Below are 25636 nucleotides of genomic sequence, written 5' to 3'. Positions count from 1 at the left end.
ATGTTCTCTGATTAACAGAGACTGGCCATCGTCAATCTGGACATGGCTTCTTTATACACGAGTGTGTTGGTTTCTTGGGTCCTTCAGCTGTTCTGCCTGACACACTCTGCAGGTATGTTACTTGCCCACAGCGCAGGGATCTGCAGAAGACTGCCAATTATTATTAACCCGTTGCCTAGTCCTTGCTCCACGTTGTGATAATATGTGCATTCTACAGATTTTTGACATATTTTCTGCATGCTTTTTAGCTGTCTCACTCACATTGGGGAAGACCTAACAATTGATTTCTTTCTTTACGGGACTTGGGTTTTTATTTTGTTTGGCAGTATTTTTGTTTTTTTTAATTCAGTAAACTTTTTTGTTTGTTTGTTGCTTATTTAGTACTGTGATTACAAACCTGGTGTGCTTCTGCAAGTAAGAATTCCATTGTTCTGTTTCGGTATATATGACAATTAAACGCATTTGCCTCAATAGGCCAAGAGAATATAATTACGAATGGAGGCAGATGTTGAGTGGGTTTTTTCCATTTGTACATAAGGTGTAGAATTGTTATGATAGTGGGGCAGTGGTAGGTAGGGGCCTGTCTCCAGACACCTCCACCATTTCCACTGAGGCAGAAGAAAGGACAGTGGGCAACAGGGAGAGCAGCTCCCTGAGTTATGGAGAGGTGAACTGTAGGGTTACCACTGGAGACGGGTGGGTCCAGTTATGGGTGCCCCCCCCCCCCGACGATCAGGGGGCATAGAAACTGTCGTCACATGACTGAGGAAACTTTGTGAGAGGATTGCAGCTTTGAGTCATGAGATCCCCTCGAATGTTAGGTACACACACACACCAGTGATGAGGTGGTGTCCACAAGGTGCTCAAACTTTGGGATATTAAACTAGGGCAGGACTTACACAGTAAATGGGCAGGCCCCAGAGTGGTCTGTAGAACAGAGAGACCTAGAGTTACAGTATATAATTCATAGCAAGTGGAGGCACGGGCAGATAGAGTGGTGACGGCCAATACATTAAATACTGAAATTGGGACCTCATGTTGCATCTGGACAAGACATTGGTGAGACCATACTTGGGGCATTGTGCATACTTCTGGTCACCCTGCTATAGGAAGTGTGTCATTAATCTGGAGAAGGATCAGAAACGATTCACGGGGATGTTATCGGGACCAGAGATTTTGAGTTATAAGGAGAGGCTGGATAGGCTGGGACTATTTCCCTGAAGTGAAGGAGGTTAAAGATATATAAAATCATGAAGTGCCTAGAAAAGATCGATGGTCCCAATCTGTTTGCCAGGGTAGGGGAGTAGAAAATTAGAGGGCACAGATTTAAGATGAGAGAAGAATGATTTAAAAGGGAACTGAAGGGAAACTTTTTTTACAAAGAGGGTGGTATTTGGAATAAGCTGCTAGAGGAAGCTGTAAGGATGGGTACAATAAAAGCATTTAAAAAACATTAGATGGGTACATCAATAGAAATGATTTAGCTGGATGTGAACCAAATGCAGGCAAATAGGACTACCTCAGAAACACATCCTGTTCAGCATGGATGAGTTGGGCCGAAAGGCCTGTCTCTGTGCCCTATGATTCTATATGCTGAACCTTAGGGAATACCTTCAAAATGTGACTGTGTTTTTGGACAGAGGTTGTTTTACTGCTCTCTTATTAACGGTGCACACAGCTGATTCTCCCATGGCATATACTTTCTAGATTCCAGAATGTTTCATAGATTAATAATGTTTAATTTAGTTTAGTTTTAGTCTAGTTTATTATGATCATGTGCACCATGATACACTGAAAAGCTTGTTTTGTATGCTGCGCAGTCAAATTCTGCTACACGTGGATGTAGACACAGAAAAGTAAAAGTGAAATAATTTGTGGATCCGCTGCTGAGACAGCACGCCAGATCAAAGATCAAACCTTACTCCAAAGTGAAGAGTTATCATCCTCATCTTATGCACCGTTTCAAATTTGTAAATTGAGTGCTGACAAAATAAATAAATAATGGTGTTAAAAGAACTGGTTTATTGATCTCAATGTCGAGCATGGACTGCCTAAGAAGCAGCGATGGGAGAAGTTGGGGGGTTTGGCTATTGGAGTTAATTTTCTGGTGACATACCCTTTGCAATCTGTTGCACCAGTCTTCCTGCAGGAGCATGAGGCCAAAGATCTATTGCACAGAGACCGACGAGCCAACTCGGCGTTTGAAGAGTTCAAAAAAGGTTCCATTGAGCGAGAGTGTTTCGAGGAACAATGCTCACGTGAAGAAGCAAGAGAAGTGTTTGAAAATGAATCAAGAACTGTAAGATGTTAGACACAAAATGTTGGAGTAACTGCGGGTCAGGCAGCATCTCTGAGAGAAAAAAGGAATAGGTGACTTTTCGAGAGTCAGGGGAGTGGGAAACCAGAGGTATGAAAAGGTACAGAATAAATTAGAGCTGGCACCGATGACTCAAGAAAAATGGAGCACACAATGGTCCATTGCTGGCTGTGGAAGAGCTGATAATGAAGGGATACAAACTGAAACTAGAGAGATGACTAGAGTGAGGGAGAGAGGGAGGGAATGCAAGGATAACTTTATGCAAAATATGAAGCGCTGTTTCTCCAATTTGCATGTGGGCTCACTCTGACAGTGGAGGAGGTCCAGGACAAAGTCAGTATGGGAATGGGGAGTTGAAATGTTTGGCAATCGAGTAGGCAAAGGTGGACTGAGCAAAGGTTTTCAGTGAAACGATCTCGCTTGGTCTCACTGAAATATAGGAGCACACCGAGAGAAAAGGATACAATAGATGAGGTTGGAGGTGGTGCCAGTGAACCTCTGCTTCACTCTCGGGATGGAGGCAAGAGGGAAACGAGGAAATGCCACTGTTCATCAAGAGCGTTTGAAAAAGCACTTTTCTCACTCCAAGCCATCCAAAGGCTTGTTTGGCGACTGTGTGAAGAGACTTAGCATCATAGAATCAAACACAATTGCAGCATTGTAGGCCATTGGGCCCATCAAGTCCATACCACTTCTCCACCAGAGCATTTAACGAGTTCCCTCCAGCACCTTCTGCATAGACTTGAAAATGTTTTTTCCAATGCATTCAATTCCCTCATAGCCACTGAGGAACCTGCCTCCCTCACCTGCTGGCAGATCATTGTAGATTTCAACCACACTTTGTAACAAAAGGTTTTCCTTACATTGCTGGTAATTCCCTTACCCCTTGTTTTATACCCATGACCTCTAGACCTCCACAAATCTTAAGAGCCTCCCACTATCCCCTCTGTCTGGACTCCTCATCATTTTATATCTATCAAGATTCCTCTTGGTCCACCCTCCATACTCCAACAGTCCAGACCTGTCCGATCTATCTGTACCTATCTGTAGTTCCTCATCCCAGGAACCATCCCCGTAAATCTCCTCTGGACCCCACCAGTTCTGATGCCAAACCTCCTTTATTTATAATGATGGGCCACTGCCTTGCCTTAGGAGTGCAGCTGACAGAGCTGAAGGAGGAGCAAAAGGCAGGGAGACAGGTGTCTGGGGTTGGAGGAATGGGGTGAGGGGAGCATGTGACAATTACAGGTGGGATATACATTGGCGCTCACGATGGCCGAGGGGATGGCAGGAAATGTGGTCCATTGATGCCAATTGCGAAGTCCCAATGGCAGGGATTTCATCTTCCAAATACAAATGGTTTTGTTTGACCATTGGGTTGGAGATTATAGGTAGCCTTGGAGAAGGTGAGATTGGACACTAGTGGGTGAGCAGGTATTGGTGGATGGTGGGGTGGGCTGGAAGGCAGTCTAACCGTACCGGATGTGGGAGAGCATGCTGTGAATGGATGGCCCTCCAGCCCTCTCTGTTCAGGGCATCACAGATTTTTGCAACAGTCCTCTGTTAAGATCCAAAGCCCCTATTTCTGGGAGTTGGTTGAGACCTCCCTTCATCTACCATCCAAACTTTGTTGGAGATTTACACAAAATGTTTTCTTCCCTTTTTTTCCAGGAAGAGTTCTGGATCAAGTTCACAGGTACGTTTTCGTAATATATTTTTTTATTAAAGGTAATCAATTACAATGCTTCAAACAACTTTATATCAAATTAATTCAATTTGCATTAAGTAAAACACTAGTAATACTTATCTACTGTTTTTTTAGAAATAATGATAGAGAAAGAATAGAGAAAGAATAAATCATTAAGAGAGTGATTAAATAATAATTTGATTATATATAAGAAAGAAAAGAGAAACGAAAAAAAAAAAAAAAAAAAAAAAAAAAAAAACATTTTTAGTAACCACAATATGTATTATTAATAACACTACTACAAGTGATAGTATCAATAAAGACATATATGTAATTCCAATATAAAAATGAATTATTCTCACCAAATCCCGCAGGGTGCACGTCGAGCTGTGTTGCCAAGAACAGCTACTTCTCTAAATACTGTATATATGGAGACCATATCTGTTCAAAAGAATTATACTTGTCCAATAGGACAAATCTAATTCTTTCCAGATGTAACGTCTCCATCATCTCTGTTGCCCACATTTTGGTTGTGGGGGATAATGTTCCCTTCCAAAATTTCAATATGATTTTTTTTCCAATTATTAAACAGTAATCAAAGAAATTTCTTTGATTTACTGTAAGTGATAGATGTAAATCCGGAATTCCAAATATTATTAGCTTTGGGTTAGGGTCCAATTTAACTTTGATGACTTCAGAAATAACTTTAAAGATTTCTGTCCAGTAATAATTCAATTTAGGACATGTAACGAAACTATGTATTAAATTTGCCTCTGCTTTCTTGCACTTATCACAAATAGCGGAGAGATTCGGAAAAATACTATTTAATTTAGTTTTCGAATAATGTAACCTATATAATACTTTAAATTGTATCAGTATATGTCTGGCGTTTAATGAACACCGGTGTATTCGTTGTAGACTTTCTTCCCAGTTTTCTTTTGTTATAGCCAATCCCATTTCATTTTCCCATGCTTGACGATATACTTCCGTTATTGGATTCTCCTTATCCAAAATGATGTTATATATATAGGCTATTAATTTTTCTGTATTTGGATATAAATTAAACAGTTCATCTAACAATCCTGCTTCTTTATTTTTATAATCTTGTGTATTGGATTTAATATAATCTCTAATTTGTAAATACCTAAACAAATGTTGTGGAGACAATCCATAAATATCTTGTAACTCCTGGAATAAAAGAAATTTTCCTTTTCTATACAGATGTTCTATCCTTGTAATTCCTAAATCATCCCATTGTTTAAACCCCCCATCTAATATAGCAGGTTTAAACGATGGATTATTCATAATTGGTAATCTAAATGAGAGATTATCCAAGTGTAGAGTCTTAACTATTTGTTTCCAAATACGTCTATTATTATATATTATTAGGTTGTCTTTATAATATTTTTTTTGTACTTCCGTTGGTGCAAAAATTATCGAACCTACATTGAAAGGTAGACAGTCCTCCTTTTCTATATTTAACCATGTCGGTTCATGATCCATATTTACCCACCAGAAATTCATATTCTTAATCTGAACAGCCCAAAAATAATATAAAAAGTTTGGAAGTGCTAATCCTCCATTTATCTTAGCTTTGCATAGATGTTTTTTATTTATTCTGTGATTTTTATAATCCCAAATAAAGCTATTGACAATATTATCAATTTTTTTAAAAAAAGTTTTCGGAAGAAAAAAAGGAATAGCCTGAAACAAATATAACAACTGCGGTAGAAATACCATCTTTATGGCACTTATTCTACCAATCATGGATATAGGCAGTGTTTTCCAATATAAAATATTTTTTCTAAGTTTATCTAATAGTTGAGGATAGTTGGATTTTATTAATGAGTTATGAGTTTTAGTTACGTTAATCCCTAAATATTTAAGTTTGTCTGTAACTACTTTTAATGGGTATTGTTGTAATGTATTAAGATTTATTCCTGTTATTGGCATAATCTCGCTTTTATCCCAATTAATCCTATACCCAGAAAATGCACCAAACTTAGTTATAATGTTTAGCAGGTTGGGAATACTAATTTCCGGTTTTGTAATATAAATCAAAACATCATCTGCATATAAAGAAATTTTATTAATTGTTGTATCAGTATTATAGCCATATATTTCAGGTTCAGATCTAATTTTTTCCGCCAATGGTTCTATCACCAATGCGAACAATAAGGGTGATAACGGACATCCCTGTCTGCATCCCCTAGAGAGTTTGAATTTGGCTGATAAAATTTGGTTAGTCAAAATTCTTGCCATAGGATTCGAGTATAAAATTCTTACCCATTTACAAAATCTATCCCCCAATTGAAACTTTTCCATTATATTAAATAAATACATCCATTCCACCTGATCAAACGCTTTTTCTGCATCTAGTGATATAACCGCTAGTTCCGTATCTCGTATTCTTTTTGAATATATAATATTAAACAAACGTCTGAGATTATGGGATGAGTAACGTTTTGGGATAAAACCTGTTTGATCATAATGTATTAATTTAGAGATCACTAAACTTAATCTCCTAGATAAGACCTTAGTTAATATTTTTTGGTCTGTATTTAAAAGGGCAATCGCTCTATATGATCCAGGATCTTCCAAATCCTTATCTACTTTAGGGATGAGTGTAATTGTGGATTCATTTAAAGATTCTGGTAATTTTCCTTGGTCATATGCATATCTATACATTATTTGTAATCTTGGGGAAATCAGATCTTGAAATTTTTTATAAAATTCTGCACTCAGGCCATCTGGGCCCGCTGCTTTTCCGTTCTTAAGCGAACTAATTGATTCTATAATATCTTTTACTGTTATTTCAGCATTTAACAATTCTCTACCTTCCTGATCTAAGCTATTGATTTGACATTCTTGTAAAAATATTTCCATACTATCTGTTTGTCCTGTTAGTTTTGACGAATAAAGATTTTTATAATATTGTAAAAATCTATCATTAATATCTTTTGGAGTAATTAATATATTTCCATACTCAGATCTAATTCCGTGTATCATCTTCTCATCTTCTAATTTTCTAAGCTGTCGTGCTAGTAATTTTTGTGGCTTATCTCCAAATTCAAAATACACTTGCTTAGTTTGTTGAAAAAGTTTAATCACTTGATTAGAATATATTTTATTTAATCTATATTTTACTGATGCAATTTTATTACTTAACTCTTTGGAAGGCTGTTTTATATTTTCATTATCTAGACGTTTTATCTCATTTTCTAAATTTTGTTCTATTTTTCGATTTTCTTTATTGAGATGTGCTTGTGCGGATATTATTGCGCCACGCATGAATGCCTTAAATGTGTCCCAAAATAGTGATGGAGAAGTTTCAGGATTATCATTAGTTTCAAAAAATAATTTAATCTGATCCATCACATATTTACAACAGTCATTGTCCTTTAATATCTGAGGGTTAAATCTCCAGGTAGTAGTTTTATTAGATATATCTTTTAATTTTATCTTAAATGTTAATGGCGCATGATCCGAGATGATAATATTATGATATTTTGCATCATACGTAAAAGGAAGTAATTTAGAATCTATTAAAAAATAATCTATCCTCGAATAGGTTCCATGTACGGGCGAGAAAAAAGAATATTCTCGTCCGGATGGGTTATCTAACCTCCAGATGTCTTTAATATTAGATGTATTGATAAAAGCATTTATGAATTTACTTGATTTCGAGGCAGCTTTCCTTTTTGCGGATGATCTATCTAGATAATTATCTAAAGTACAATTTAAATCACCTCCAATTATTAAATTGTGTTGAGTGGATATAGGAATATTATTAAATATTTTCTTAAAAAATAATGGATTATCAAAATTAGGGGCATATATATTCATTAAAATTACCTTTTTTGAATATAATTCCCCTGTAATTATTACATATCTGCCTTCTTTATCCTCTATAATAGAACTTTGTATGAAAGGTATACCTTTGCGAATAATTATTGCAACTCCTCTAGATTTATGAATAAATGTAGAATGATACACCTTAGAAATCCATTTAGCTGTTAATCTATGTTGAGCATCTTTTTTAAGATGAGTCTCTTGAAGGAAAATGACATCTGTCTTCAATCTGTTCAACTGAGCTAATACCTTTCCCCTTTTAATTGGTTCATTAATGCCTTTTACATTCCAACTGCAGAAGGTTACTCCATCACCCCCAGTCTTCACCTTTATATCATGCATTTTACTATTAGGGCGGCTTTTTTTGGAGTAGCCTTCTTGACTCACCCAGCTCCCCGTTGCACCCGGACATCAATCCAATGAGAATTTCTTTCCACCTTAATCCACATCTATGTCTTCTTAAACTAAATACACAATATCCTTCACATCTACATTCAAATAATATATAATATAAGATCAATAAAAAACAAAAACAATAAGAAATATCAATAATAAAAAAAAAGTAAAGAGTGTTAATAGGGTGCTCAGAAAAAAAAGAAACTACACTTGTATAGTGTGTAGTATGTGAAGGTGAAAGCCACACTAACGTGGCCATTAATCTAAAGACTTCCGTTTTTTTAATAAAAAAAAGATGTTGATTATACCAGCTCCTATCTCAAATGCTATATATATTGGGGTGGGGTACTAACTTTATATACTTAGTACTTAGTAATTATTTCTATTATTCATATTACTATTTGCTAATTACTAATATCAATTGTATTTAATACTATAATATGTAATACTATTATCATGGAATAATTAAATATTTTCTAATAATTAATACAGAACTACTACTAAATGCCCATTATTCCACTTCCTTCTAAGTGAGTATTTCATAACCACAGGTCGATGATAAAAGTTCAGTCCTCTCCTTCTCCCTCGGGTTCTTCCTCCGCATCTTCTCTCTCTTCATCTTCTGGCTTCTGCTGTATGCCTCGGGCGAATTTCAATGCTTCAGTATGCTTAACGAAACGATATTCCTTGTCATCATAAGTTACTCTCAGTATTGCTGGGTACATCAAGCCATATCTCAGATTCTTAGTATTCTGTACATTCCTCAGAATACCTTTTGTTTCTTTAAATAGAGCTCTTTTCTTGGCCACTTCTGCAGGGAAGTCTCTAAAAATACTGATGTTGTCTCCCTCGTATTTCAGGTTTCTCTTTTTTATTATTATCTTCATCATTTCTTCGAAGACATGGTCAAAGGCCACTTTTACAATCATTTGTCTGGGCGATGAACCTATCCCAGGGGCCCGTCTTAGAGCCCTATGTGCACGGCTCAACAGGGGTTCATGATCCAAATTCAAAATATCCATTAAAAGTTTTGCAACAAATTTTCGAGGATCTTGACTCCCCTCACGACCTTCGCTCAGACCAACTATACGCAAATTTTTACGGCGTTGGCGTCCCTCCAGATCGATACATTTCTCGTTTGTTTTATGTAATAATTCTAAGAGGCGTTTGTTCTCGGCACGGAGTTTTTCGGTCTCCTTAGTATTCACTTCAGCAATTTTAGTTAGCTCTTTAATTGCTTCGCCTTGTTGGTCTAGCGAAATTATAGTAGGATCTATCTTGTCATCCAGCTTTCTTTCCATCCCAGCAGCTATTTCCTTTACATCCTCAATTTGAGTTTGTAACTCGGCATTAGCCTTTTCCTTCCACTCATCCATCATACTTTTTACCGTCGTTATAACTTGTTTTATTAAGTCTTCTTTATCTTCTTTATTTTTCTCGTGAGACACCAGCATATCCGCTTTTAAACTTTTTATCTCCTCCATATACTCCTTCCTCTGCTTCTTTATCTCCTCCATATACTCCTTCCTCTGCTTCTTTATCTCACCTAGAATGGTAGTCTTAAGTTCCTCCATTTCAGCTTTCCTCTGTGAGATATCTTCTTGAGAAGCAGCAGTTGCACCCGAGCTGAGGCCAGTTTCCCTTCTCGTAGCTTTTTTTCCAGCGGTGGGGGGAGGGGAGCGCTGGGTCATAATTTCTTCTTAAAATCGCGCGCCTGATGACGTCACGCACCTTTTAAACGCTGCCGGAGCCGTTCACAATCGATCTCCTGTGGTAAGTGCGTTTGTTTGACCCTTTTACCCCCGTTTTAAATTCAGTTTTTTTCGGAGCTGTAATGGCGCGATTCCACTCACATCGTGGCGCCAACAGGTCTCACAGGTGAAGTCTCACAGGTACGTTTTAACGGTCTTTCTGGGTTATCAGCAAAACAAAATGTATTTATTAAGAACTGTCCACGACGTACCCTCATCATGATGGCCTTTTAAATATTTGGGTAGACAAAGGATTATATCAGACAGCATGAGACCAAATGGGAATACCTGGAACTGCAGATGCTGGTTTACAAAAAAAGTCACCAAGCACTAGAGTAACTCAGCAGGTCAGGCAACACCTGTGGAGAAAATGGATAGATGACTTTTCGGGCTGGGATCCTTCTTCTGACATTGTAGTGAGGTGGGGGGGAGGGGGTTGATGGAAGAGTGGAGGGGGTCTGGACAAAGTGGCAAGTGTTAGGGATAGATGCAAGTGATGGGTGGGGGTTGATTGACAGACAACAGAGTCTGCACTTTTCTTCTTTTTTTTTTATCAATGCCAACTAATCCTATTTTATTCTCCCCACATTCTCATCAACTCTCCCGTTGTCTTAACACACTCAGGGTAATTTACAGCATCCAATTAAACCTTTCAACACAGACTTCTTTGGTATGTGAGTAGAAACCAGAGCACCCAGAAGAAACCACCTGATCCCAGGGAGAAGAAACAAAATCCACAAAGACAGCACCAGAGGGCAGGATTGAACCTAGGTTTCTGAAGCTGTGAGAAACCGGTTCTATCAGCTGCAACACTATGCTTTAACTGTTAACTCGGTTTCTCTCTTCACTGCTGCCTGGCCTGCTGAGTGTTCTCAGCACTTCTAGTTCCGAGTCGTAGCATTCAATATTTTTCGCTTTAAAGGTACATTCAGCATGGTATTCATACAGCAGCCACACACTCTCGGAGTGTGTCGGAGGAGGGAGACTGGAGAGGAGAGAGAGAGAGAGAGAGAGCACCCGATTCACAAAAGGTTCGCAAAGCCTACTGAATCTCCCAGTTGCAAATCAAATTCATTCTTCAACCATTCCCACACTGACCTTTCTGTCCTGGGTCTTCTCCATTGCCAGAGTGAGTCCACATGCAAACTAGAGGAACAACACCTCATACCTTACAACCCAACAGTATGAACATTGAATTTTTGAATATTAGGTAACTAACCAATGTGCCACCCCTCCCACCATTCCACCCATTTTCCTCCCCTCCCTCTCCTATGCCCCACCTGGACTGGCACCTACTTCTGCAGCACCCAGAGGAGATCCATGAGATCACAAGGAGAACATGCAAACTCCATACAGGTAGCACCTGAGGTCAGGATGAAACCCGGGCCCTGGAGCTGTGAGATTTCAGCACCACAAGCTGCACCACTGTGTCGAACCTCAGCAGTGGAGCAAGTAAAATAGGCCTGACAATGAAGAATTGTTAGCAGGAATAGAACATCAACATGAACTGGTAAACCCAGTGGTGATTGTTTCCATATTCTGTAATCACTGCAATAATAGGACTGAGGAAAAATGTTAAAATAATGCATGCCTTCTTACTGCATTTAAGATCAAAGCTGTGTTCCCCATATCTGATATTTCAATATTTTCATTATTTTGTTATTTTCTTGAAACTAGAGGCTTGTTTTAATAACTGTCATCTGCAGAAGGCGATCAATGTTCGTCAAGTCCGTGCCTAAACGGAGGAACATGCGAGGACCAGTTGAATCGTTACCAGTGCTGGTGTACAGAGAACTTCGAAGGCTCAAATTGTGAAACAGGTAAGGGTAGTATTTTAGATGCCGTGGCCTAAAGCAAACCAATAAATGGGCCATTGTGGACTCCACCTTTCCTGGGTGGTTGGCATTAGATTTGTTCTGTACCTTTTCATATCTCTAGTTTCCCTCTCCCATGACTCTCAGTGAAGGGTCTCAACCAGAAACGTCATCTATTCTTTTTCTCCAGAGATGCTGCCTGACTCGCTGTGTTACTCCAGCCTTTTGTTTCTAACTTCGCAATACATTGAGAATCATCCTTCCCTTACCTTTGATAACTGGTCCTATTTAAAATCCTCTCCCGGTCCTGCTAAACCTGGGCATGCCACCCTGCCAGAGTGCATCCTTTCAAGGATTTAGCCATACTAAGCCAAAATGTGGAAGTCAGATCTGATTCTGTCTGTCTGTCTGTCTGTCTGTCTGTCTGTCTGTCTGTCTGTTCCTTAATTAAAACTCTCATCTTGTCCTCTTCTGGTTTGCGTTGTTGTTACATTTGCACAAAAATGGAACCCGATAGCATTACGATTTTTTGCCGCATTACTCGCCATTCTCCTGTGCTGCAAGTGCACCAAGTTTTGTTCCAATTGGTGGAATATTACAAAAGTTATGAAGGTTTAAAAATCGTAAAACCCGCCCCTTCCGGCACCCGCTGTCAATCATCGGTGGCGAGGAGAATAAAGCTAAAGGAGCAGAATGTGCGGAGTGCTTCTGCGGTGACCACCATGATGACCCGCTGAGTGTGGCTGGACCGGGCCCGGGAGCCGCTAAGTGCAGTCGGGAGCTGCTGAGTGCAGTTGGTTCCGGAGCCGGTAGCCGTTGAGTGAGGCCTAAAGCTGAAGGAGTGGAGTGGGCAGAGTGCTGAGAGGGCAGAGTTCTTGGAGAGCTGCTTCTGCGGCGACCACCACGACGAGCCGGGAGTCGTTGAGTGTGGCCGCTCAGCGCGTCCACCTCGGCCAGCATGCCCTTCTGGATCATCATGGTGATGATGGTGGGGAGCACGCTGCCCGGGCCGCCTTCAGCACCCCCATAACGCCGGCTTCGTCAGTCCTCCCGCTCGCTCGCTGCAACACCGGCCGGCCGACAGCCCGACCGACCCCTCGCAGCATCCACCGGCCTACCGACAGCCCAACCGACCCCTTCGCAGCATCCACCGGCCTACCGACAGCCCAACCGACCCCTCGCAGCATCCACCGGCCTACCGACAGCCCAACCGACCCTAATCCTAATCCTAGCTTTACATTTTTATTTATTATTTTTATTTAACAGTTCACATCATAACTTTACAAAGATACATCAATTGTAAATCAAAATTATCAGCAATGTTAGCATTATCTTTATTCCTTCGAAACCTTGCTATTGTTTTGATGTAATTAGGAGGCAGCCATGATCCCAGAGTGCTCGCTGCCTTGCTACCATGAAACAAAATCCATGATTGGTCAATTGGCGTCCGACGCAATGTCTAATGTGCATTGACTGGACAATTACTACTCGGAAAATTTGAAGTTTTTCTCATATTTTAAATATATGTGCAGGTTTTGTCCTTGATGAGTTTCAGGTATGATTTCTATAATATTTTTACACAATATGTTAAAAATTCGGGTAGTTACGTGATTTGGGTCACGAACTTAAAGGATAAAGCACCTCGGCCCACAGCCTATGTGGGCCAGATGGCGCATCATTAGGAAGTGGCTAAAACTCTGCTTTTGATTCAAGCTACAAATTTACGCAATTGAACAAATAAGAAATGTATTACAATCACAGTGGATAATCAGTACTGGACAAGGAAATTCTATTGGAGGCATTGCAAGTAATTATTCATGTAATTGGGTGAACACACAGACACACACTCATTCACACACATTTGAACATACACTCACTCATTTGTGTTTACTTGCACACATTCATTCATACATTCACTCACGCATAGCGCCACACTCACACGCACGCATGCACACAAACACACACACACACACACACACACACACACACTGGGATATGCATGCACACACACACACACAGCTTGTTCACTCTACACTGGCTATTGCCTGAAACTGACCTACTTTTCTTTCTTGCAGAAAGAATCAGAAAGATTAAATGCATCTTTGAGAATGGCCATTGTATGCAGTTCTGCACCGATGTTGCTAATTCATCTCGTGATTGCAGCTGTGCAATGGACTACAGACTTGCCGAAGATGGAGTGTCGTGCATTAGCAAAGGTCATTTATATTATCTTTATTTGACAGGCAAAATGTGATGAAAATGCTGAAACCCAAAGCCAGCTGATAGCAGGATTCTGAAACATGAGAAACAATTAACCAACCTTGGCGTAGGTTCACAGATTGCTGAAGGCAATGGGAAGGGAAGATAAGAGTGTAAAAAAAAGATTATTTGATTAATTAAAGCAAAAACATTCAAAAGGGCACATAGGCCATGAACGAAACAATAGTTGAGCCACAATTAGAACGTTGTGTCTCGTTCAGGATCACATGTTACACCAGAGATGTCTGGGTCAGGAGACTGGTGTTAGACCTGGAGGGCCGCACTGATTTAAAAAGATTGACAGGGCTGAGGTTATTCACCCTGGAACAGAGGAAGCTGTGGGAGGTGCATAAATTCTGTGAGGCTAGAATACAACAAAGGGACAGGTCTTCTCTCCTTTGTCAGTGACATGACTAAGCGGGATTGAGGGTCATGGTGGAATGAAGGGAAACCGTTCCCATCCTGTATAGGGAGGGGTGTGGAGCTCATGGAGGTGTATGAGGGCAGAGATCCTGAATTCAGCTGCGCCTAGTTCAGTGGGTGGCCCCAGGGATGTGGTGCACTGGGTGCTGTACTGTTTGACGGCATGGCCACAACAGATTGGGAGTAATCAGTTGGAAAAGATCTGAAGCTCTCAGCTGGCAATGACCAGGGCCACTTCTCCAGCGAATAATCTGCGCTTCAGTGCTTCATCCTATGGTGAGCAGATGGCAACAAGGAACGTAGACAACCAAATAACTAGCCCATGTCAGGGATCCTACGATTATCTGGGCATGGGAACTTGTGCCCCGCTGACAACATTAACATTAGGTCTTAACATAGCACTACCACAGAATCTTTAATAACCAACGGAAGACACAAAATGCTGGAGTAGCTCAGTGGGACAGGCAGCATCTCTGGAGAGAAGGAATGGGTGACGTTTCAGGTTGAGACCCTTTTTCAGGCTAATAACCAACTGCAGGGACCCTACATTGAACTGCCATCAGGGTCCTTAGCACTTAATAACAGATGTGAATCTATAATCTGCAATAACTATGACTTACACACTGGTGTAAACTTCAAACTTACTGACAGCAGTGTCTCTATAATTTATCTCTAACTAGGATTCTACAGCAAACTGATAGTGATGTCGCTATAACATTGATAACAGGGTAATACCAAATCTAAGGACCTTAATGGGCGGCATGGTGGCACAACAGTAGTGTTGCTGCCTTACAGCACCAGGGACCTGGGTTTAATCTTGACTACGGGTGCTGTCTGTACGGAGTTTGTACGTTCTCCTCGTGACCGCAAGGGTTTTCTCTGAGATCTTCGGTATCATCCCACACTCCATAGACATACACATTTGTAGGTTAATTGGCTTGGTATGAATGTAAAAAAAGTTCTCCCTAGTGTGTGCAGGATAATGTTAGTGTACGGGGATCCCCGGGCTGGTGTGGACTTGGTGGGGCGAAGGGCCTGTTTCTGCGCTGTATCTCTCAACTAAAGTAAAACTAAACAATAACTATCTGGTCATTGTCTGTCTATAATTGTCCCTGATACCAGGGACCTCACAACTACCTGTTAACAGTGGCTCCAATAAATACCAGGGTCCTGCTATCCCATACTCATTACCGTGTAGGTGGACTACAATTTTCCAGCATAACCCCTCCTATGATATGCGCAGGGCAGCAGTTGATGGGAGGTTTTACAATTATACTGAGCGCTCCAGATGAGTCAGATGGAGGGGCACATTGGGTCTTAGTTGAATGTCTAAATAAAAGAAAACTGTTGGCTCAACGTTTGATTTATGGAAACCAAAATGACTTATTTTCATCCACAGTGCAATATCCTTGCGGGAAGGTGCCTCTTTGGAAATACTCTTTGGAATCGGGCCTCACTGCCGAAACTGAAAGGAGTAGAATTGTGGGTGGGAATGTAGCTGTGAAAGGTCAATCCCCTTGGCAGGTAAACACCAACATGTAGATTCTGGTTGTAACTGCAGTGTCCTCAATTCCCTGGCATTGCTAAGCATGGTTAGTAAACCTTGTAGATCTCAAGTAATTAAGACATTTCAGCCCCTCTACCTCCTTGAATAATTGACCCAGCTGTTCTTGATTTGGCTTCAATAGCTCGATTCCATGTGCTACATGCATGATGGTTGCCTCCTGGTTGTAATCAGCCTCAGAGATTGGTGCCAACCAATTGAAAAAGGAACTCCTGGTCTTCTTGCTCTTATCAGTCAGGGTGCGGGGTAGGAGATTGCAACCTTCACGTGGTCCGCCCTGTTTCAACGAATGCAATCAACCTGGCGTGCACAATCAAATAAGATCAAATAGAACAAGTTGTCCTACAACTTTAGGCTGTGCACGACATACACAAGAAGAAGAAGTCAGGGTGTTGAATATGGAAGATAGACACTCAGCAGGTCAGGCAGCATCTCTGGAGAAAGGGAAAAGGATGTTTAAGGTCGAAACCTTCTTCAGGCTGAAGGTAGAGGAGGGGGAATTGGAAATAGGGAAAGGCCAGAACAAATCATGGCCAGCAACGGATGACCAAGGAAGGGGGGGGAAGCCCATAATTGTCCATTGTTGGCTGGTGATAACGAAGAGATACAGTGATGCAAACAGTGGAACTAGTAGAACGAGTAAGGTGGGGGTGGGGGAGCGGGAGGGAGAGAGGGAATGCAGGGATTACTTAAAATTAGAGTAATCAACATTCACACCGGTGGGTTGTAAGCTGCTCAAGTGAAATATGAGGTCCGGTTTCTCCAATTTGTGTGTGGCTTCACTCTGACAATGGAGGAGGCACAGGACAGAAAGGTTAGTATGGAAATGGGAAGGGAGGGAGATGAATATAGAAGTTGGGACGTTTTCTTACAGTTGGTGAGGATGCATTTGGAGCACAGTGTAGAGATTTGGTCATATTGCTATAGGAAGGATGTCATGAAGCTGGAAAGAGCTCAGTGAAGAAGTATAAGGATGTTGCCAGGACTTGAGTGCCAGGGCTACAGGGAAAGGTTGGGCAGGCTAGGATTTTATTCCTTGGAGCATAGGAGGCTGATCTATTAGAGATATACAAAATCATGAGGGGAATAGAATGGGTGAACCCAGAGAGTCTTTTACCCAGGATAGGGGAGACAGAATATAGGTTTAAGATTTAATTACAACCTGAGGGGAAACTTTTTTTAATACAGAGGGAAGTGGGTATATGGATCACGTTGACAGAGAAAGTGGTTGAGGTAGGCACTATCACAGTATTTAAAAAGAAACTTGAACAGATGCATGGATACAAAATGATTATGGGTCAAACGTGGACAAATGGATCTAGCTAAGATGGAATACAACGTAGCAAAGTGTGTGGTCATGAACTTTGGTAGTAGGAATAAAGTCGTAGGCTTTTTTCTAAATGGGGAGTGGATTCAGAAATCGGAGGTGTAAAGGGACTTGGGAATGCTGGTGCAGGATCCCAAAAGGTTAATTTGCAAGTTGAATCTGTAGTCAAGAAGGCAAATCCAATGTTAGCATTCATTTCGAGAGGACTAGAATGTAAAAGCAAGGATGTCAAGTCAAGTCAAGTCAAGTCAAGTGAGTTTATTGTCATGTGTCCCTGTATAGGACAATGAAATTCTTGCTTTGCTTAAGCACACAGAAAAATAGTAAGGCATTTACTACAGTACAGATAAATGTGTCCATATACCATGATATAAATATATACACACATGAATAAATAAACTGCAAATAAAATGCAAATAACAGAAAGTGGTTGTTAATAATCAGAGTTTTGTCCGAGCCAGGTTTAATAGCCTGATGGCTGAGGGGAAGTAGCTATTCCTGAACCTGGTTAGATAGATAGATAGATCCTTTATTGTCATTCAGACCTTTCGGTTGTTGCAGTCTTCAGGCTCCTGTACCTTCTACCTGAAGGTAGCAGGGAGATGAGTGTGTGGCCAGGGTGGTGTGGGTCTTTGATGATACTGCCAGCCTTTTTGAGGCAGCGACTGCGATAAATCCCCTCGATGGAAGGAAGGTCAGAGCCGATGATGGACTGGGCAGTGTTTACTACTTTATGTAGACTTTTCCTCTCCAGGGCGCTCAAATTGCCGAACCAAGCCACGATGCAACCGGTCAGCATGCTCTCGACTGTGCACCTGTAGAAGTTAGAGAGAGTCTTCCTTGACAATCCGACTCTCCGTAATCTTCTCAGGAAGTGTAGAAGTGTATGAGTATAGAAGCTGGGATGTAATGTTAAAATTGTACAAGGCATTGGTGAGACCAAATCTGGAGTATGGTGTACAATTTTGGTCGCCCAATTATAGGAAGGATGTCAACAAAATAGAGAGAGTACAGAGGAGATTTACTAGACTGTTGCCTGGGTTTCAACAACTAAGTTACAGAGATAGGTTGAATAAGTTAGGTCTTTATTCTCTGGAGCGCAGAAGGTTAAGGGGGGACTTGATAGAGGTCTTTAAAATGATGAGAGGGATAGACAGAGTTGATGTGATCAAGCTTTTCCCTTTGAGAATAGGGAAGATTCAAACAAGAGGACATGACTTCAGAATTAAGGGACAGAAGTTTAGGGGTAACATGAGGGGGAACTTCTTTACTCAGAGAGTGGTAGCGGTGTGGAATGAGCTTCCAGTGGAAGTGGTGGCGGCAGGTTCGTTGGTATCATTTAAAAATAAATTGGATAGGCATATGGATGAGAAGGGAATGGAGGATTATGGTATGAGTGCAGGCAGGTGGGACTAAGGGAAAAAAGTTGTTCGGCACGGACTTGTAGGGCCGAGATGGCCTGTTTCCGTGTTGTAATTGTTATATGGTTATATGGTTATATGAAGTAGAGGCGCTGATGTGCTTTTTTGATGATTGCATTAGTGTTCTCGGACCAGGAAAGATCTTCAGAGATGTGCACGCCCAGGAATTTGAAGCTCTTGACCCTTTCAACCATCGACCCGTTGATATAAATGGGGCTGTGGGTCCCCCTCCTACTCCTTCCAAAGTTCACAATCAGTTCCTTGGTTTTGCTGGTGTTGAGGGCCAGGTTATTGCGCTGGCACCATATGGACAGTTGCTCGATCTCTCTTCTATATTCTGACTCATCCCCATCAGTGATACGCCCCACGATGGTGGTGTAATCAGCGAACTTGATGATGGAGTTCGCACTGTGGTTCGCTATGCAGTCGTGGGTATAGAGTGAGTACAGCAGGGGGCTGAGCACGCAGCCTTGAGGTGCTCCCGTGCTGATTGTTATCGAGGCTGACACATTTCCACCAATACGAACAGACTGTGGTCTGTGGACGAGGAAGTCGAGGATCCAATTGCAGAGGGATGCGCAGAGACCCAGTTCTGCGAGTTTGGTAACCAGTTTGGAGGGGATGATAGTGTTAAATGCCGAGCTGTAATCAATGAATAACAGCCTGACATATGAGTTTTTGTTGTCCAAGTGGTCCAGTGCGGAGTGGAGGGCCAGCGAGATCGCATCCACCGTTGATCTGTTGTGGCGGTATGCGAACTGCAGTGGGTCCAGGTTTTTGTCGAGGTAGGAGTTGATTTGCTCCATAATCAACCTCTCAAAGCACTTCATCACCACCGGCGTTAGTGCCACTGGTCGATAATCATTGAGGCACGTCACCTTACTCTTCTTGGGCACCGGTATAATTGATGCCCTTTTAAAGCAGGTCGGGACCTCAGACCTCAGAAGTGAGAGGTTGAAAATGTCCGTAAAAACTCCCGCCAGTTGGTCCGCACAGGTTTTTAGAACACGACCGGGTATACCATCAGGACCAGGTGCTTTTCGTGGGTTCACCCCTCTGAAGGATTTCCTGACATCGGCCTCTGTGACTGAGACTGAAATGCCATCACAGCGAATGGGGAATCGGGAAGGCACATCAGTATTCTCCCTGTCAAAGCGTGCGTAAAACGCATTGAGCTCGTCAGGGAGTGATGTTTCACCGACATTCGAGCTGCCTCCTGGTTTCGCCTTGTAGGAGGTGATTGCATTCAGGCCCTGCCACAGCTGCCGAACATCTGTCTCATCCTCCAGCTTGGAGCAGAAGTCCCTTTTGGCCTTTTTGATGGCCTTACCAAGGTCGTATCTGGTCTTCATGTAGGCCATTGTATCGTTGGAGGTGAATGCCCTGTGTCTGGACTTTAGAAGAGTGCGGATCTCAAAGTTCATCCAAGGTTTCTGATTGGGAAACACTCGGAAGATTTTTGTAGGGATGCAGTCCTCCACACATTTCTTTATGAAGTCTGTAACGACTGTGGCATATTCGTTCAAGTCCGTTGCCGAGTCCTTGAACATTGCCCAGTCTACAGACTCCAATACTAAGGCTTTATAAGGGGCCATATTTGCAGTATTGTGAGCAGTTTTGGGTCCCATATCTGAGTAGGGAGGTGCTGGCATGGAAAGGGTCCAAGGAGGTTTACCAGAATAACCCTGGGACTGGGTTTATAGTATGGTGAGTGTTTGACAGCCCTGGACCCATTGAAATTTAGAAGGATGAGGGAGGACCATGTGGAAACTTACCAAATAATGAAAGGCCTGGATAGAGTAGATGTGGAGAGGATGCTTCCACTAGTGGGAGAGTCCAGAGCCAGAGGACACAGCTTCAGAAAAAAAAGGACGTATCTTTAGAAGTGCGATGAGGAGGAATTTCTTTAGCCAGGGGGTGGGTGAATCTGAGGAATTCATTGTCATAGATGGTTGTGGAGGCCAAGTCATTGGGTATTTTTAAATCAGAGATTTCTAGGTTCTTGATTAGTAAGGAAGTCAAAGGTCACGGGGAGATGGCAGGAGAATGTGGTTGAGAGGGAAAGATAGATCAACCATGATTGAATGATGGAGTAGACTCGATGGGCCAAATGGCCTAATTTTGCTCGTATGAATAATAAACTAAGCAGAATTTAATACGGTCAGACACTGAAGAGTATGGTAAGAAAGTGTAAATAGACTGGGTGGGATAATAAAGATGTGGGGGGAGAATGGGAAGTGGGATTAGATGCTGGGACATTGAAGGGATTAAATACTGGGATATTGAGGGAAACAGGCTGAGCAATAGAGAGGAATTAGATTGGTTCTTTAAAAGATATGAAAACTTTTCGATCTGATTTTGCTCTGTATTTTTGGACAGATGCTTCTGGCTAACAAAGGACATTTTATATGTGGTGCGGTGTTAGTCAGTCCACAGTGGGTTGCCACTGCTGCTCATTGCACCCACAACACGACGATGGAGGATTTACAAGTTGTAGCAGGTATGTTCTTATTCTCAGGCAGTGCCTCAGATTCAGGACTCGTTTCCACTCCAGTTCCATGAGTTCCAAGGTGACTGATGAGGCTAATGTGGGAATCACAGACTCCTTCACAGCTGGATAAGAAGTGACTGACAGGGTGGGCGCATGGGGACTTTAAGTGGTCCGCTACTTCCACCCTCCTCCTCCTCCCCCCCCTCCACCTCCCCCCCCCTCCCCCCTGCCACCTCCACCTCCATTCCACAAATGCTCACCTGTCCCAATCCCCACCTCAACAATCTTCCCCTTCACCCACCTCCCCCAGCACGAGCGGATCTGACTTAACTCAATGACTACAGATCTGGAATTCCATGGTGTAAAGGTGAAGTAAGTCTTCTCATTGTGGAACACCTATACAGCGTTATGTGCAACACATGTTTATGACAGTGGGTCCACATGCATTCATTAGCACACCAGCACTGTTCAATATCTAGGCCATAAATGTCAGAGGTAGCTTGCTCTCGTAGAGTGTCTTCAGCTGGGAGCAACATTTTCCCGGATAAGGGCCAGGTCACTTAAGGCCAAGTTGAGAAATGTCTTTACTTCTTAACTGCTGTGGTTTGTGTGGGGCCAGTGGTAGCGTGTATCCAATGATGAGATTAATGTTATGGAGCAGAGCAGTCTCTCGAAATGGCTGAACACTTACAGGGCTGTGGGGGGTACACCCGCCCACCCCCCACCCTCCCATCCTTTTTCTATTTGATATTTTTTGATACGATGCTGAACCAAACCTGGATTCTATGTTGGAGATGGGCGTGAATAGGGATTGCATTATAGGAACTGGATTGGAAGGTAATTTGGGGAAGTATAGTTTGTGTTTTGACGAGATTTTAGAGATATATATAGAAATGCAGCAAGGAATCATAGCCACTCAGCCTTTGAGTGTGCACGGAAATCAACTATCTACTTATCTCTCCCCCCCCCCCCCCTTGCCCCCACCCAGCCCTGCTCCGTCCCTCTTTTTCTTCTTTCCCCCTTCTCCCCCCATCCCCATTTCCTTCCACCCACTACCCTTCCCTAGCTTTCTTCCTTATGAGATTCCAAATCAGCACCCTTTTGTCTCCATTTCTCTTCCATCCTATCTCCACCCATTTGTCAAACATCCCTCACCCAAATCCACCTATCACTTGCCAGTTCTTGCCCCGTTCCATCCCCTTACTTTAGTTTAGAGATACAGCGTGGAAACAGGCCATTTTCCCACTGATTCCGTGACGACCAGCGATCCTACACACTGGGGACAATTCTTACAGAAACCAATTAACCTGCAAACCTGCACGGTTTTGGAATGTGGGGGGAAAACAGTGCACCAGGGAAAACCCTACGCAGTGACAGGGAGAACGTACAAACTCCATACAGACAGCACCCATAGTCAAGATCAAACTTGGGTCACTGGCGCTGTAAGGCAGCAAATCTACCGCTGTGCCACTGTGCTGCTTGTTAAAGACAACTTTAAAACATTGGGTAAGACAATCAAGACGTTATTTAAGAATGTCAAAGACAACGGGATTTGGGAACAAATTGTTCACTGAACAAAGATTTGTGCGATCTTTTATACAGAACGCAGAGCAGATTTCACAAAAACACGTCAGCATTCCTTCATTATTAGATTGCTCTGACAACAGCTGCAGATCATGCACCTCTGACAAGCACAACCCCCTGCTAGGGACCTCTTCAACCAACCCCAGATATCCTGTTACCCTTTTCACCTCCTTATACTTATGTTTTCTTTTACGATTGCCGTTTGTTCTTTCACACACTTCTCTCTTTCAGCTTTCCCCCTTTATTCCTTGAATCTGAGAAAAAGGGTCCCAATTCAAAACGTCATCTGTCCATTCCCTCCACAGATGCTGCTTGTCCTGCTGAGTTCTACCAGCACTTTTTTTTTGCTCAAGATTCTGACCTCTGCAGTCTCCAATTGTAGACACAATCTGTGCCTCCACTCTTACACTACTCCTGCTCTAATCACCACGATTGGCTACTGTGCCACCCAAAATGTTGAATTCTGTATTGTGGATTACTTTGCTTTAAAATGAAGGAGCTGAAGTTCTTCTAAATGAGATAACATAATAAAGTTTGGGCTGGGTTAGTATTGGTTTTGGATTCCACAATGGAGATTACGTTAGTTGCATGTCTGGTTTATGTTTCTCCCATATTATATTTGGTTGTGGTTTTATTTTGCAGTTATATGGCTTGGGATTTTGCACATTAAGTAAAGAATAATCGGGCCGGGAAATTATCCTCCAAAATTGCATAAAATCCTGAATTCAATCTTTGCCGTTTTTGTAGGATTTTCTGTCAGCACTAGATTTTTTTTTTCCAATTTAAAGCTTTCTCCTTATAACATGAAAGGCGTCTCCAGCTTGATTTTAGAACTCTTTGGTATTAAACGGACTGACTTATTTAGTCACCGATCAGTTGTTACTCACCCAATTTCCCTAGAAACAATGCCTCTCAAAGCCCTGCACTTACAGAAAGCAAGCAGCACAGTGGTACATATGGTCGACCCACTACCTCATAATTCCACTGTCCTAGGTTCAATCCTGTTCTCTAGGGCTGTCCATGTGGTGTCTGCATGTTATCCTTGTGACTGCATGGGTTTCCTCTGAGTGTTCTGGTTTCCTCCAACATCTCAACAATGTGCATGTTGAGCAGGTTTTTCAAGCACTGTAAATTGCCCCTGGTATAGCTGAGTGGCAGAATCTGAGCAGCTGATGGGGATTTGATTAAAAAAAAATTATTAAAAATGTTATACAAGAATAAAGTGGGATTGCTAATTCGAGCACCGTCCTTTAATGTGGCCAAATGATGGAGTTGATGGTGGATATTGGGATGTTATTGCTTAGATTGTTGGCCAGCATGCTGCAACGACGTTGATTTGAAAGATGAGCTGAACTAAATTAGCCGTTACTCCTCTTTTCAGGTGACCATGTGCTGAATGAAGACGAAAATACTGAGCAGAAAAGGAACGTGTCGGAATTGATCCAACATGAGAACTACAACCCCATCACTATTAACAATGACATTGCAATGCTGAAGCTCGATGTGCCGATCACTCTGGACGATTATGTGGTCCCAATTTGTTTACCCGAGCCAGACTTTGTTATGCGGGAGTTGAGACACATCAAACATTCCACTGTGAGTGGATGGGGAATGCAGTGGGACTTCGGGCTGAAGACTAAAACGCTGCGCACCCTCCAGGTGCCGATGGTCTGGCCGTCTGAGTGCCGTCAGAGCTCCAAGTTCAACATCACTGACAACATGTTCTGTGCAGGCTATCGGGAGGCACTGAAAGACACTTGTAAGGGAGACAGTGGGGGACCACATGTCACAAACTACAAAGGCACCTGGTTTTTGACAGGAATAGTTAGCTGGGGTGAAGGATGTGCTCGTGAGGGCAAGTATGGAATCTACACCAAAGTACACAAGTACTTCAATTGGATAAGGCAGTTCCTGGATCCCCACAGTACAAGAGTCAGTGTAGAAAGTTCTGCAAATCCTACAGGATCAGTGCCGCCAACAGCAAACATTTCTTATCAATAAGCTAGCTTTATGAACCAGCAAACTCATGCAGCTTCTTAGAATTAAAAATGTTAAACATTGTTTCTGTATTAGTAAAATTTTATATCAGTCTTATAAAATTCTAAGGAGGAGAGGGAGTGGGGGAGGGAGAGGGATAGGGGGAGGAGGGGGTGGAAGAAAGATATCCTGGTGGTGCGGTGTGGGTTGTGGTTGGTAAGTGGTGGGGGGAGGGGGGGGTTGTAGACAGGCATTGGTCAGCACTTCGCAATTTTATAAAGTTTCCTCTAGAGGCAGAGTTGTACACAGTATCACGCCCCTCCAGTGATCAGCAAACTGCCCGACACACCAAGCTGCTCCACACCACACCAACGGGAGGCGGCTAGTGTGACCTCCCAGGAGGGTTCATACCACCAGCAGGTTGGTGGAGTGGAGGTGTGCACATTATCACTGGGCAGTTTCACAGCCCCAAACCTCAGTGTAAACAGCTGATTGATGAGGGTCGACTTCCTTCACTCACCTCGAAAGGCACGATTCCTGGAGAGTGGGGGAGGGGGGGGGGGGGGGGGGGGTTGGGGTACTTGCCCACAAAGATTATTGAAACTACCTCAGTTTAATTCTTCTTCACTCTGTGGGCACCTCAATGTAACTGTTATGTGACAGGTTAAACCCGCCTGTGGCATCCGTCCCCCGGGCTGAAGTGAGGAAACACACCACAGCTGACCTGGAGAAACAAACTTCTGCCTCCCATAGTAAATATTCCCAGCAGCACT

General features: G+C 42.3%; 1 protein-coding gene across 1 annotated transcript; it reads left to right on the top strand.

The window, feature by feature from the left end:
* Positions 1–15: 15 nt before the first annotated feature.
* On the top strand, positions 16–24946 carry LOC116980588 (coagulation factor VII-like). The gene is made up of 8 exons (XM_033032964.1): positions 16–112; positions 2139–2299; positions 3989–4013; positions 11710–11823; positions 13893–14033; positions 15899–16023; positions 21191–21311; positions 24268–24946. Exons 1-8 carry the CDS (start codon positions 43–45, stop codon positions 24885–24887), a joined length of 1377 nt encoding a protein of 458 aa, XP_032888855.1. The 5' UTR covers positions 16–42; the 3' UTR covers positions 24888–24946.
* Positions 24947–25636: the final 690 nt, after the last annotated feature.

Source organism: Amblyraja radiata, chromosome 14 (assembly GCF_010909765.2).
Source record: "Amblyraja radiata isolate CabotCenter1 chromosome 14, sAmbRad1.1.pri, whole genome shotgun sequence".
In the NCBI taxonomy this organism is placed as follows: domain Eukaryota; kingdom Metazoa; phylum Chordata; class Chondrichthyes; order Rajiformes; family Rajidae; genus Amblyraja; species Amblyraja radiata.
This window is presented reverse-complemented; position numbering and strand designations above follow the sequence as displayed.

Coding starts and splice junctions, on each gene's coding strand:
- LOC116980588 (XM_033032964.1), top strand. CDS start 43: ATGGCTTCTTTATACACGAGTGTGTTGGTTTCTTGGGTCCTTCAGCTG. Junction 2,300..3,988: donor TTGAAAATGAATCAAGAACT/GTAAGATGTTAG, acceptor CTTTTTTTCCAG/GAAGAGTTCTGGATCAAGTT. Junction 14,034..15,898: donor AGTGTCGTGCATTAGCAAAG/GTCATTTATATT, acceptor TTTCATCCACAG/TGCAATATCCTTGCGGGAAG.